The sequence below is a fragment of the Sphaerodactylus townsendi genome, linkage group LG08 (genome assembly GCF_021028975.2).
Source record: "Sphaerodactylus townsendi isolate TG3544 linkage group LG08, MPM_Stown_v2.3, whole genome shotgun sequence".
Classification (NCBI taxonomy): domain Eukaryota; kingdom Metazoa; phylum Chordata; class Lepidosauria; order Squamata; family Sphaerodactylidae; genus Sphaerodactylus; species Sphaerodactylus townsendi.
This window is the reverse complement of record NC_059432.1, coordinates 41,812,657-41,827,656: the sequence shown is the minus strand read 5'-3', so window position 1 is coordinate 41,827,656 and position 15,000 is coordinate 41,812,657. Positions and strand designations below refer to the sequence as shown.

The window sequence follows — 15,000 nt, the reverse complement described above, 5'->3', positions numbered from 1 at the left end:
CTAAATTAAACTAAGTAGGATAATATTTTTATCTGTTCATAGATACAAACATGTAGAGTCTAGTGATCTGTGATATACCTGATATTTTTGAATTTGGAGAATTTTAACTATTTTTCCATTTATACACTAGCTTCTTATAGAAAAAACATATTTTTCTCTCTCTCTTACTTTTGTAACATCCAAATTCGGATGCGGAGGGACACCAATGCTCCACTACCTCCAAGAGGGCTTTCTGACAGCATGGAGAACAGGGAAAAGCCCACAAACACACCGCTGCTGTCAAAAATTCCCATAGGGGATACAGGACTTACGCTACCAAAAGGATGGCCTAAATCCAAGGGCTGGGGGCACCGTGGTCCCAACCCTTAACTCCGAATGGGAACCAATGAATGTCAGCTCCACCCCTGGGATTGCTCTGGCATGCCCGCCCCACCATGCTGGCATTTGAGTGGGATGTCAGGGCAACCCTATCACAGACCTGGACTTCTGATTTCTGTGGCAGTGGGACTGCAGGATAGGTTGCCACTGGCATGTCTGCTCCTTCTGCCATCAGTGCCCCAGGGAGGGCAAACTCTCTGGTGCAAGGTTGCACCACTCCTGTAAGCCCCTTTGCCCCCCTCCTTTGGATAGGGCTATTAACCTGTACAATAGGGCTAAGAATTAGGAAGCTGATCTCACAGTAAATACTTTACAGATTTGGCTATGTTGCTTAGCATACATATGTAATCTCAGAATGTATTTCTGGACTAAGGATTATGATAAGCCAAAATAAAATAAAACTGAAACAGCAAGAAAAAGCAGTAAGCAAACAATCAGAAAAGAATGGAACAGTGGGTCGTATGCTGCAAAATGTTAAGCACTTAAGAAAGGAAATTTAAGTCAGAAGCAAATGCAAAATGGAGGGCCTTCTCTTTGATGTGCAGTCAGAAAGGAGATGTAATATATTTTACTAAGATGGGCAGGTGGGAAGGAATCATGTAAAAAGTAAATGTAGTAGTATACTAACAAAATATGGTGCAAAAAAGCATTGCAAATAAAAAAAGACATGTAAATGTGTGCCTACCATTTTCCAGATAAGAAGGGGCCGTACCTTCTGAGGGGTCAAGGCGGCGAGCCCGCCTTCCATGTTTGGAGTTGTTGTGCACAAACATGTTGTCTGAGACAGCCAAAACGTGGCCATCCACATTGACCGTTGTTGATACAACAACCTGGAAAAGAAGGGGGGAAAAGAAAAGATTTCCTTTTTGAAGCATGTAGACTCAAAGAGTGGGGAGTATGAGCTGTTGCTGCAAAAAGCCTTTTTTTGAAAGACAAATTGAAACCATACAGCTTGTTCATTTGCCATGTAGGTACATTTATTCATGGATGTCAATTACTTCTTTTTTGGCCATCAGAGGAGATTTTTCAATTCACAATTTTTTCCCTCCCCACCCGCTGCACTAATTAGAGTTTAATCTCCTATTATGCTAACAAATGAATTCAATTCAGAGAAAATATTCTTCTAGCCATTAGTTTCAGAAACACCCCTCTAGCCACTCATTTTAAAAGCTACTGTTTTGATTGATCTGTTGATATATTGATTAGATAGTTTATCCAATTAAAATTTGTACACTTGAGACTGTTTTCAAATGAAGAATAGTGAAGACTCCAAGTGGGGGTGGGTGGGGGGAAATACCTTCCTTATTAAATAAGAAAACTGAATGTAACACTCTCCTTTCAGAAATGATCGCTTGGTCACTTTCACAATTACATTTAATGTCCGATAATGAACCTTTCTACATCTGAACAGAGCAATAAACAGTAAACGTGTTTTCAATCCATGAAAAGTATCCATTCTCAAGTTCATTAGAATGTTGAATGACCCTCGTATACCATGGGAACTTCTCTTTTTCATTTTTGAGTGAAAGCCACTTATTTTTGTGTCCAAGTCCAGAGTTTGGCTAAAGAAGAGATTATGTATAAGGCCAATTTGGTTTCTATCTTCTTTTCAGCAAAAACAGTAATAGGGACATATATAAGAATAATTATTGTTACTAACAAATACTACTCCCAAAGAATAGCAGAACTCATCTTGGAAATGCTACTACAAAAAATTCAATTAATAGAAGAGAACATATTAGTAAAAAAGACTTTGCCTATTTTGCTTGTAAGGTACTTTCATAAGCTATGTTTATTTTTGTTCCAAAACCAGATTTATAAAATTGTTTGTAATGGCTCAGGCAGAAATTCTAACTTTGTTTTAACGGTTCTTGTACTGTCTCTCTTGACTGGGTTCCAAATTTATTTTTATTTTTCCATATGAAACAATTGCTCTAAAATTTTATTTTTAGTTTACAAATAGAGAAAAATAGTGCTCCAACATATTAACAAAAGGTTGATGCTTTTAGCATCTCAGGAGGGAAAATAAAAATACTAACACATCCTACAATAGATGCAATTGCAATTGCTTTCCCCTTTCGAAAACAGGAAGTCCAGGGCATCAGATGTAAATTCTTTTCTATTTTCTATGTTTTAGATCACCTTTGATCCTGTTTTTTTCCACATGCTGTAATTAGCAATCAGCTATTACAGCACCTTCTCCTGTATACTCAGCCTCCTCTGAGGCAGCCATCTGTGTCCCCCTTGAGAAAAGCCTGAGGGTGTTTCTCTAGAAGTCTGTGATTTTTCAGCCTACATTATTTTCTCTGACGAGTCAAGAGTATTTCTTCTCCAGGACATCTTTAATGGGAAATTTGTAAAGTTGGACTTTACCTCCTGCTTTCATTTTTCCTTTCTCCATGGTCACAAAATAATAGATTAGCTGATTTTCACCTGAATCAGTTTTACAAAGAACTGATACTTCCATTTCTAAACATGTACAATATGTTTAGGTTTAGGCTATCATTATCCATAGGCAATGGGTCTTTTTCAGGTGTTAAACACAGACTCATTCCGCACATGCAGAATAATGCACTTTCAAACTGCTTTCAGTGCTCTTTGAAGCTGTGCGGAATGGCAAAATCCACTTGCAAACAGTTGCAAAAGTGGTTTGAAAATGCATTATTCTGCATGTGCGGAAGGGGCCACGGGCTCAGCTGATATGCGTTGGTGGGAGAAAATGCTATGCACCAAGTGCCACACTTTATATATTTTAATTCACTGGAATGTGTATGTGCATTAAACTCTTTCCATACAACTCACTGTCCCTTTCCGCACAGACACTTTGAAACGCTTTGGGGGAAAAATAAAACATTTCCTCCAAGAAGTTTTGCATTTCCTTCCCCAAAATGTTTCAGCCTCAAAAACGCTTTAAATTTGCAGCCTCAAAACGCTTTAAATGCATCCTCTTTTCTAGAGATTCATTTGGCTGAAACACTATTAAAAAGGCTTCATTTGCCTGTGCTGTCCCTTTAAGACATTTTCCTGCATCTCTGCCTTCCCTGTCTGCCTCATAATGAGCTCATTCCTTGCCTGCAGAAGCCCCTTGCCCTGTTTTGTAACATTTCAGAACGTTTTTGAGATGGTGGGTGGTGGGTGGTAATCTTCACAGTATTGACTACAGAAGACTCATGGAATTGCAGCACAAGGCTGGGAAGAATAGAAACTGATTTGTCCACACAATGGGAAGAAACAGAAAAAAAAGAAAATGGAAGCCAGGGTATCATTTCAAGGGGGTGAGTGTGAACAAAAATAATCTTATTTGGGAGGGAACTAAAATGTTTTTAAAGCATTTCAGGTAACTTGTGCAGAAATCGCCACTATGTATGCCTAAATGGCCATTTTTGCACAACACAAACATCTTGAAGACAGATGTTGAAGCTTTTGGGGGATTAATTCTACACAGTTTATTCCCCAAAACATTTTGAAAATGGTTTATTTCAGCTCAAAACATTTTATTGAGGATCTGTTAAACTAGCGATATTTTCCCAAAAAAACGGTTTCAAAATGTTTCCTGCTTGCTGTATGGAGATCAAGAATACGTGCAGTTCCCAGTCATGGGAGAGTTGAACATTGAAAACTGTGTATTATTTCCCAATAAATGTGTGCTTGTTAGAGGTGAACCTGTGTTCATACTCTCCCCAGCCCCTGCGCATTTCTACCCCTTTGGAACATCTCAAAAGTAATTATATGAAACATATGAAGTGTAGTACTAAACAAATATGGTGGATTTTTTCCTATTACTAAGACCCATTTTTTAAAAAGACAGGTATTTAAAATATACAACATTTTCTGTTCATCACTTATATATAGGTCAGTAGTCACAAAGAAAATACTGTAGTTCAGCAAAAGTACATATGCTCTCTCCTTTTTTTTACTCGCTCATTCCTGCAATGCACCTAAAGAAAAATGCTGAGATAGTAAAACAAGTTTAACATATTGTTCAAGGCCTGACATACAGTTAAATCCACTTAAACCTTCTGAGAAGGAGGCAGATTAGCTAAGCAAACTAAGGGAAGTCTTTCTAGTGACTCCTGGCTCCACTGCCGACCACAAGATCACTCATGACTGATACTTCATTTAGAGGCTGGTGAGACAAGGGGGACATTTCCACTCATTCCAGGTTTGACCTTATGCTCTGTTCAGATGGATCAATATTATCAATGCCACATGAGACTGAGATGCATGAAAAATGGACGCTTGGCAGTATTGTTCTTAAGGGAATTTTCCCCCTTAGATACAAAAATATTTAGTATAGGTTGGCTGTCTTCTCTAGATTGGGATAACTAAGCAGAGAGATCTATGTCACATGCTCTGACAAAACATTTAACGAAAACTTTTCAGGATCATTTTGAGTGCCTGACTGCCAATCTAAAATGCTGTATTTCTCTACAACAGTTCCCAGACAGTTCCACTATGATTGCCCACAAAGCTCTTAGTCACCCCAGTATATTTTGAAAGCTATAACAAGAAGCTTAACAATTTTGGTTTTAAAAATGGATTTTTTTTAAAAAAAAAGTACATTATACATTAAGAAAACCATAAAGACCCTTCTAAAATGCAAGAAAGGCAATACATTTCATATTGCCAAAACTAAACCTATTGTAGCTGGCACATGCAAAAACAAAAAAAGAATTCTGTAGCACATAACTACTTAAGGACAATTTTAAGATAATATCAGTAAGAGTTTTCATGTTCTCATGTGATCTTCTGTGCAGCAACAAACATGGAAATTGCATCTGTGAAGGCCAGAATTTCCAACCTTTCAGGTATCTCAATAGGGAAGCAGGTGCTACTGTTTTCTTTGGATAAAAAATTTGGAATTTATGCACATGTTTGGAGAGCATTCTTTCTGGGGCACTCTTGCTCAGTTCTTCCTGTCATCAGAAAAGGGGCAGCTAATTTCATTATAGCATTTATAGTCTGCTTTTCTCAGAAAAATACTTGAGATAGCTGTGTGGGAACATGAGGTACAGCAACACCTGTTTTTTTATTGAGAGTTTTGGAAGGTTTGGAGATCTCTGACCTCTGTAAACTATGAATGGCTGGTAATACAACTAAATTTGGGAAATACGCATTTGGAAACAAGTTATATCCTGCTTAAATTAAGTGCATAATTAATTTATCTGCAAAACCTTACAAGTCTTTGTGCATGTGGTCTTAACTCTTTGTGAAATTTGTACCTGGAATCTTCGCATATCTCGTGGGTTGCCTGCATTCTTCAAACAGTTTTGATTGCACTTGAGGAAAAACTTTAGAAAAAATCTATGAAAATACAAAATTAAGATTTGTTAGAGAAATAAATTTGTTTAAGTATTTTACATATCCTGTATGAACAATTACACATGATGGGTTTCTAAGAACAGACTTTCTTATGATAAAAAAGAGATCATTTCTATAAACTGGAGACAGTACTCATAGCAACATACCCTTGAATTTTTTTTTCATCAATTCATCTTAATAAGATAGTTTGGATCATACAGTTCAGAGCAATATTGATTACTATGAAGATTAGATAATGCCATCAAATTAAGAACTGGTATATTTTTTAAAATACATTTTATACTTGATAACTAATATGCAGTATAATGGACCTACACATTAAAATTTCATACCTATTGTGGATTAAATACTTTCCCCTCCAGCTACCTCTAATTTTAACTTTTTCCAGATGTTCCCAAAGCTTCACATATGAAAACGGCAGGACAAGAGACAGAATCCTTTAACTGATTTCAGGAGGATTGGATTGGCATATTTATATAGAGAAGCCTCCATACTAATTACTGTTTTAAAGAGTAAAGCTAGAGAAACACTTAAAGCTATGCAGTCATTGAAATGGCTAAACTCTAGGGAGAAGGCAGTCCACATAGCGAGCCTACTATCTCCATTTGTTTCAGCTTCCAACATGTCTCAATAAAATAAATGTTGTTTGTATGCCAAATAGTGGACAAAACCCTTTTGAAAAGCAATGTAGGTTTCAGTTTCTCAATGTTTACAACCTCAGTTCAAGATCTGCATTGGATGGCTCAGTGGAATTCTCCCAAGTGACCACTGACAAATGTCTTGCCTTTTAAGACCTTTGGTATACCTGATTTTATTAAGAGCAAGCTGATAAGCAATTAATCCAATCTTGATTCAAGATCATATTCACAGGACTATTTCTGGGGACATCCGTGATTCGTTACTTCAAACTTTTTGATATGCTCATCTCATAAGAACATTTCAAAAAGTGATCTTATAAGTGCTGTATATCATTGGGGTTAACAATGAATCCTACTATTATTGCATATAATTATGGTAGCAACTAGGTAAGAGCATTTCCACCATCCTGCCCTGAAAATCATGGGGTCAGAAATGATAGGTGCCTTCACTGGCAGGGGTTACAGGCTGCAACACAAAAACTAAAAGCTGCTCACTCTTCTCTGTAAGTAACTTCACATTCCATATCCCCAGCTTATAGGGAATTTACAGCAATAGTAAGATTAACACCAACACAGAAAAACATCATTGGCTTAGTATCCACAAGGGGTAGTGAAGGACTTTGCAATTGTTATTAGGGCACATACTACACAAAGGGTACCCAACATGGTGCCCATGGGTGCCATTGTGCCTGCTGACAATTTTACTGGTAGCCACCAAACGTTTTCAGAAAGAGACCAGAGCCAGGAAGGACTTTTGCTCAGCAAAGTTTCTGACTGGCCACTGGAGCTTTGATTGGCTGTGATGATTTTAAAAAAAATATTGATTTGGAGCAGCTGCTACAGCAGCACAACTGAAGGTAAGCATAACAGCCATTTTATTTATTTATTTATTTATCTATCTATCTATCAGGGAGGTTATTGGTTCTGCATCCTAAGGTGACCATTTAGTCTCTGGCGCCCACCACGCTATGTTAGTATTCCAAAGGTGCCCACAGGCTCAAAAATGTTGGGAACCCCTCTACTACACCAACAAGCTTCCATCATTGAGCACAAGGGAAAATGAAGAAAAAGAGATGAATTAACAAAGTCCATACCTTCATGGAGCATAAATAATACACAAGCAAACAGTGCTGTTCAATGTCTTCATTGATTTATATTACTAATGGATAAATGCTTCAAAGTCTCTGTCTCCTCTGTTACTATTCAATTATTGTGACCTGAATAACACAAGCAGTTTCCTTGTCCATGAACTGGCAATAGAACAAGGTTCAAGTGTAGTGCACCTGTGCATGACCACTTAGGTGGGAACCAATATGGCCTAATTTTTTTCTCCAATTCTTTTCTCCTGCCCCTTGCCTATAAATATCAGGAATTCTCTAAGGTCTTCCATTTTGGCATGAACGTGGTACAAAGGGGCATAAAGTGAATCTGAGCATCTCCCTTGTTTTTCATTTGCAAAATAAAGTAGGCAAGAAATATGATGAAAGTTTCCAAATTATTTATGAATTAATAACAAAAAGAGCTGAACATTTGAGAATTATGTGAAGTACATAAGAAAAGCCCTGCCAGATCAGGTCAGTGGTCCATCTAGCCCAGGGGTCTGCAACCTTTACCACCCAAAGAGCCATTTGGACCCGTTTTCCATGGCTCCAAAGATCTATCGAGCCGGAGAGGCAGCTCCGCATGGAGCCGCCTCCGGTTCGGCCCCTCCACTCACCTTTCCTTCCAGCGCTGCTCTGGAGGGCTGGAGGGACATGCCCATGCTACCCTCCAACCTCCAGGCCATGCGGAGCTGCAGTATAAGGCTGAAAGAGCCGCATGAGGCTCCAGAGCCGCGGGTTGCAGACCCCTGATCTAGCCTAGCATCACGTATCATGCAGTGGCCAAGCAGTTACTCTGGAGAGCCAAAGCTTTCCACTGATGTAGCCTCCTGAAACTGGTATCCAGAGATTTACTGTTTCTGAATGTGGAGGTTCCCTTTACTTGTCCAATCCCCCTTTAAAGTGATGGTCTCTGGCCATCACTGGCTCTTCTGGCAGCAAATTTCACATTTTAATCAATCATCATCCATCCTGAATTCACTTTTTGTCCATTCTGAATCTACTGACGATCAACTTCACTGGATGTCCTTGAAGTTCTAGTATTTTGAGAGAGGGAGAAAAACTTCCCTTTTGTGCATTCCCTCTACTTTTGTGAACTCAAAAAGTTACACTGAATTATTTAAAAGAAACCAGGTGTATTTTAAAGTCTATTAAATCATCATGTATCCAATTATTATAACTATTCTGTGGTTCAGATGGGATTCTAAATATATTTAATATATGGTCAGATCAATCAGAATAAGCTTGAATGTAAAACAGTACATGGAAGATGTGTATCTCCACCTCCTGGAATTTACAATAGGAGTTTCCCATATATGACAAATGGAGCTTTGACTCTTGAGAGCTTATATCCAAAAAATCATGTTGGTCTGTAATGAGCTACTAGACTAGTCCCACTTTATAGTATATTTATATGACATAATACAGTACATGCAATTTGGGGATAAAAACTCTACTGTGATTTAAATGTTTTTCCAAGAAGATGTGACCTAAGAAGATTTTTAATCTACAGAGTTGAAAAGAATCTCAGTGTTGAAGCCAACACATGAATCCTGTGAAAAGCTACCCTTGTGAAAGAGCTTTTATACCCCATTTCCACTGAATATAGAAATGGCAGCTCAGTTCTTTGCTTCATCCTACCCTTTGTATAACAAGTACTTAAATACTTCCCATTATGGTCATTTTACCATACAATTAGAATTGTATGGTAATTAGAGCCTTGTTCCAGGGCTCCCTGTCTCCCAGGAGTACCATGAAATGGCCCAGAATGAAACACAGTTCTGGAGCCTTCCTATTGTCCCCCACAAATACATAGAATATTTGTAAAATAAATTCTATTCTATAGTTTTAGTATGCAGAATTTAATGTTGATAAATTCACTGGTAACTATGAATGCTGATTCCCTAGACAAATAGCTATTTCATTTGATTCTCTAAGCCACTGTCCTAAAGGTCAAAAAAGAAAGATCAGACAAGCACAATATTGTTTATCTACTGATTTTAGGCAAGAAGGACCAATATATTGGCAATCCTTAGCCATACAGGACTCTAGATGAGTCCTGTTTGGTGATGAGTGAACTCCAGACTTCCAACTAGTGACTACTAATCAAGGCTAAGATCTCCTCACTGGGCCTTTCCTGGGAATCCTTGCTCATGCTCACTGCCAGCGAGATTTCTCTCCAACTGAAAAACAAATTATCTAGTAAGAATATCATTATCTTCTCAGCAAGGCACAGAGTTCCTGTTCACCCTTGCACTTTTGGATTATTCCCCAAAAGCTCTGTGTTGCCCATTATCTGAACCAACTCCTTAATTATGAACTTAGATGGACATTGTCAAGAGCAAGATGCAATTCCTTTTGTCATCACTACTTCAAGGCCGGTTCTCAAACATCCCTCAGCATGAGAGACACTGCTCTTTCCGCCCCTCTTATATTGGCTTCTGTGATCATATCTTGGTCTTCTGCCCAAAGTACAACAGCTTTTGGCCTGACTTCTCTGCCTTAACCTCGGTTGGGTTTTCGGTTTCCATCAACGCAAAGATGACTCTTTTGCTCAACAATCCTGAGGCTAAAATAACTGAAACCGTAGCCAAATTTTTACTGCATGTTTTGAACTAGGTATCCTTGACTTCTGTTCACATTACCTTTACTGGTTTTTATTGGATTTACTTTTCTATTCTGTTTCTTTGTTGCATATGCCTAATAAAGGTCTCTGAATTCTGAGTAATTTGGATTTAGTGTGCAGATGCCACTGTGTAGATGCTATTTTAAGGCTCTTACCAGGCTTTAACACAGGTCGATTCTCCATGGGGAAAATCATCCTGAGATTGGACTGGGGACCATAAAGTACAGTAACTTTTGATCCCGGTCTGTTCCTCCCCATGGCAGCTGAGGTCTAGAGTTGAAACTGGGATCAGAGCCCAGGATCAGCTCAGTGGCTCTGTAGCTCCTTGTTCCCGATTGGCTGTTGCTTTAGGGCAGGAATGTGAATGGGTGTTCCTTTTTTCCCACATAATGGCTACATAGTTACATCGTCACAAAGCAAGAACATCCCACAAACGTGTGCCTATTCGTTGCATGGTCGTGGCTTCGTATGCAAGAAGATTTTTTTTTAAAAAAAGGCACATTCCTGCCCGCTCCGAGTTTTCTGTTCTGCACATGCCCAGGCCACTATGCTGTGATTGGCTGACAGCACAAATGGAGACTCAGAGATTCCCCATGATACCAGGATCATCCTGGGATCGCCAGAAAAGATGTAACTTCCAGGCAGTTTCTGAAAATCCCTGGATGAGGGGGGTATTGCAGGGCAGGGCCAGAACTGACCTAAATTTGACACAAGAGCCATGGGTAGTTCTCCATTGTCCCAGGAACCTACTGGGGCTATCCCAGGATGAATTCCCCCATGGGGAATTGCCCACAGTTGACTTATTTGTTGTTTGGAAGCCAAAAGTTTACTGCTACTAAAATTGACAAGAGGGGAACAATATAACAAGTTTTGGGTCCTTATTGCAAAGAAAGTGGAGTATGTGTAAACAAACAAACAAACAACAAAAATATCTGCCTTAAAGTTAGCAGCCTCTCAAACATGTTCATTCTTTTAGCATCTGGTAGATGTGGAATCCATGCATGTAACTACAAGAGGGAATGTTGACTGTGCACAGAAAAAAAATCCTTAACTGAGCTAAGAGTTTGTTAGAGTAGTTCAGAACATAGCTACAGTTCCGCAATCAAAGCTTTCAGTTCCAGGCTTGTAGTTTCTCTCTCACTAGTGCTTCAGATTTCAAAGACTCTCTTCCATCAAGGTTTTTCTCCTAATGACACTGCATTTCACTTCAATGGCACAAGCCAGCACATGGGCTAATATGAAAAATATACACCAATGGCCAAATGCAACAATTTCTGGGACTGTTTTTCCACCACATATTATTTTCTGTTTATAGAAATGGAACTGGAGGTCATAACTGGTTGTACTTAGGGAACATGATTGTTTAGTGTACACGTGATGTATACTGCTGAAAATGCTCGACTTTTGTAATTTTTGCAAAATACATTCAGGGTAGATAATTATCTCCAAGTGTATGTTGTTTGTCAGCAATTCTGGAGAAAAGTTGTGTTGTCCCTTTCACATGCTTAACAGAAATGGGAAGCTGGTCATTTACTGCCATGGAATTCAGGTAAATAACATAACCTGGTAGATAACAGCGCATCAACTCTCTATTAAAGGGACAGGTTTCTTTCCCCCTCCGGGCACTTTGGAACCCTAATTAAAGATCTAGTGGTGTGGGAAAGCAAAATAGTTAAACCACTGTGTAATAAATTGAGTGGCAGGGAATTTTTTAGAGTTGGATACTAATGCTGAAAACCTCCCACAATACAATAACAACATTTATTTATAAGTGCTCAAAACACTATTCAGTTTAATGCTGAAGACCATTCATACATCTTAATAATCCTTAAGAAAAATTATGTGATGAGCCCAAACAACAAAATGCATTAAAGAATATTGTTTTTGCTACTGGTGTCACTTTTTCATATTCCAGTAGACAGTGAAAGGTAGTGATGGAAGCCTGCAGTGAAAACCACATGAGAAGACTTCTTTCCTCTTATAGGGAGGCTCACTATTAGATATTCTATTCTCTCCAGTTCCAAATCTTTAGAAGATTACTGATCATCACAGTCAGACCTCCCACTTCATACAGCTTCTATTAGAAGGCTGCTAGGAGACAACCCTGACAAATCACTATTGAACTGCTGGAGTTTGCCTCCCAATAGACTATTTCAAAAAAGGCAGATGTGGTCTTGCATGTAGGTAGGTAGGTGGAATTTCTGAAGACCACTTCTACTTGCTGGCTTTCAGAACCTGTCTCTTTTGCTAGCAGCTATTGCCTGCCTCTGGAATCTTCTCCCTTTTTCTTGGACCACTGGATGTTTTTGCCCACATTCTGTCTTGATGGGAACCTGCCTATACTAGGACTGTCTGCTTTTTTGGTGAGTATTCTGTTATTTAAGAGACAATTGTTTGACCTGGTTTGGATTCTAACATGAGAACAGAACAGATATCACAGTTGCAATCTCTGCAGCCGAAAGATGATCTGTTGTATTACCTCCCTTTATGTTCAGTTTGCCTTCTTTGCCAATTCATTTCTCTTATCCCAAAATAGACTAGTGGCAAAAATGCAAAACCATACTTCTGTGATTGAATCATGGTATCCAAACAGGTTCCAGAGCTATGTCTTGGCTCAACCTGACCCATTTCTTTGGTTAGCAAAAAACACTAATCAGTGAACTCCAGTGAAGACATTCTGTAGTGGTTTGTGAGACAGAGGTCTACATACATTAATATGCTCAGTTTTTGGACTGAGAAACTTCATCTGGAAAATGTGGTCATTCTGTTCAGTGTGGATAATGACGATATAGTTCTTCATAATGCTCAAATACTTCAGACACGTTATCTCAACAATCCTGTACGGTAGACCAGTAAGTTACTCCTGTATTGCAGTTGGAGCTTAAGGCGAAAGGACAGTAGACTGGGTAAGGCCAACCATTAATCTCACGGATGAGACAGATTTGATCTCCAGATGTCCTATTGCACTTTGTTCAGTCGTTAAAGTAAGAGAAAGTCTTTTGTTCACCTTTTATCATTTTTGCAATATTTTGGGGAAAAAGATTAGTCTTGGTCCAAAACATGGTGAGAGCTGTAGTCTGGGATGGTGAAATAGATAATGGTCTATTATCTTCCTGAATACTGGTGAAAATGCTGTAATCTCACAGGATGTTCAATAAAAATAATATAATATTGGTCCAAGGAACAACTGGGCAATATGTGGTTGTTTGAATTGGGTATGCAAAGCTAAGAAAGGCTCATCTTAAGTGACATCTACATTCCTTGCTAGTGGCTGACATGCTGAGGAAAAACTGGACAGAAACTGAAGAGAGCTCTGTGGATGTGCTCCTGATGGAAAATGATGCGTATAAGTAAGGACAAAATGTAGCATAACCAATCAGAAAAAGGCCTTTCTGCCAATCTTGTATTTACATTTATTTTATAAAACTTGCTTTCATTTTGGAAAGTCAGAATTCCTTGATTTCATTTTGAACTTACTTTTTACTGCTAAAGTAAAGGCAGGTATATTCCTAATTAAACCATATTATTTACAAGTATTCATTATTTTGAAATAAAAATTACATCTTTTATTAACTCAACTCACCTATACATTTAGCTCACAATGCCTCTTAACGCCCATCTGCCATCAGTGTACACTGAGTCACTTGATATTCCACCCACCAATTTTTCCTAACAACCACTGTGCAATTAAATTCAACACATTCTGTTGCGAGGTAAATTAGGCACACCTGCGGCCAGACTTCATTTGAACTGCATCAGAAAAGGACCTAACAAGGTGAGAGCATACCACAAAGTTATAGTCCTGTCAAGCAATTAGGTTTTCACTTCTGGGACATCCACATAGTGCAATTATGCTACACATTACAACCTGGCTAATCTTCTGAACAAATGTCATGTCGCAGAGAAGCTGGTAAAAGCAGTTCATCTGCAAATGTGCCTGAGCTTAAGCCTTGTACATGTAACAATCTACAGGGAACTTTTTTGGCGATATGAATGATTTTTCACACTGTTCTCTCATTGTCTTTTGTACCTGATTACGTGCTTTTAAAAAACTTTTTAAGGCCTTGTAAAATTAATAATTGTTAAAAGCTTGTACAGTTTTTTTTTACAAAAAGCTTTGCAATTCACAATTATACAAGCAAGCATTTAATGCGGCAAAGCTCCATTATTGGCTTTAGATGAGTTTCATTAAAATCAATTTGTTTTTAAAAGTTTATGCCAAGATGCTAAACACATCAGGGAACAAATCTCCATAAAATCAATGGGACTTGGAAGAAAATGCATTTAGGATTGAATCCAACGTGTTTTATGGAAAGCTATCATGTACTGAAGGGTTACTGCACACATACTTACCAATCTACATAGCTACATGTCATGGTGTACTCATGTACCTTGATGTATATACAGCAAAATGGAATGGGGAAAGTCCATTAATTTATAACTATATATACATATGCCCTAAATGAACACTGACCTTTCTCTACCCAAAACAGAACACACACACACGGGAATTTAGTCTCTTTGCACTTAATAGCAAACATGAGTTTTAAAGAAGTAAATAAGTTTACAACCGTCTATCTCTCTCTATAAATCAAGTGTAAATATGCTACAATACCACATTATAAAACTCTCTTTATAAAAAATCTTTTTAAAAACTGTCAATTCACTTTCAGATATGGTTTGTTAAAGAATGGGTAAAATCATCAGTTATGCTTTATGAGTGAATTTTGCTTCATCTTAATTGAACCAAGAAATACGTAACTTGCTACAGACATTATTTTTAAAAAGACTCTAATTGAATACAAAACATAAAGGTTGAAAAAAATTAAACCACATGATACTGTAACAATGCTATTGAAGAAATGGTAAGGAAAAAAATTAAAATCCTTGAAGCCGAATGGCATATATTATGTTTACGTATGTGCATAAATTGTGT

General features: G+C 38.1%; 1 protein-coding gene across 12 annotated transcripts in view; it reads right to left on the bottom strand.

The window, feature by feature from the left end:
• EBF3 (EBF transcription factor 3) overlaps positions 1 to 15,000 on the bottom strand; it is a 196,688-nt gene that overhangs the window by 63,011 nt on the left and 118,677 nt on the right. For 10 of the 12 annotated variants that reach the window (XM_048506438.1, XM_048506439.1, XM_048506443.1 and 7 more), the window contains 2 exons: positions 5,601 to 5,682; positions 1,064 to 1,208 (listed from right to left, as the gene is read on the bottom strand). In XM_048506438.1, coding sequence (XP_048362395.1) covers positions 1,064 to 1,208; positions 5,601 to 5,682 — 227 coding nt within the window. The remainder of the gene's footprint in view (positions 1 to 1,063; positions 1,209 to 5,600; positions 5,683 to 15,000) is intronic. The other 2 variants (XM_048506446.1, XM_048506449.1) reach the window with 1 other exon arrangement.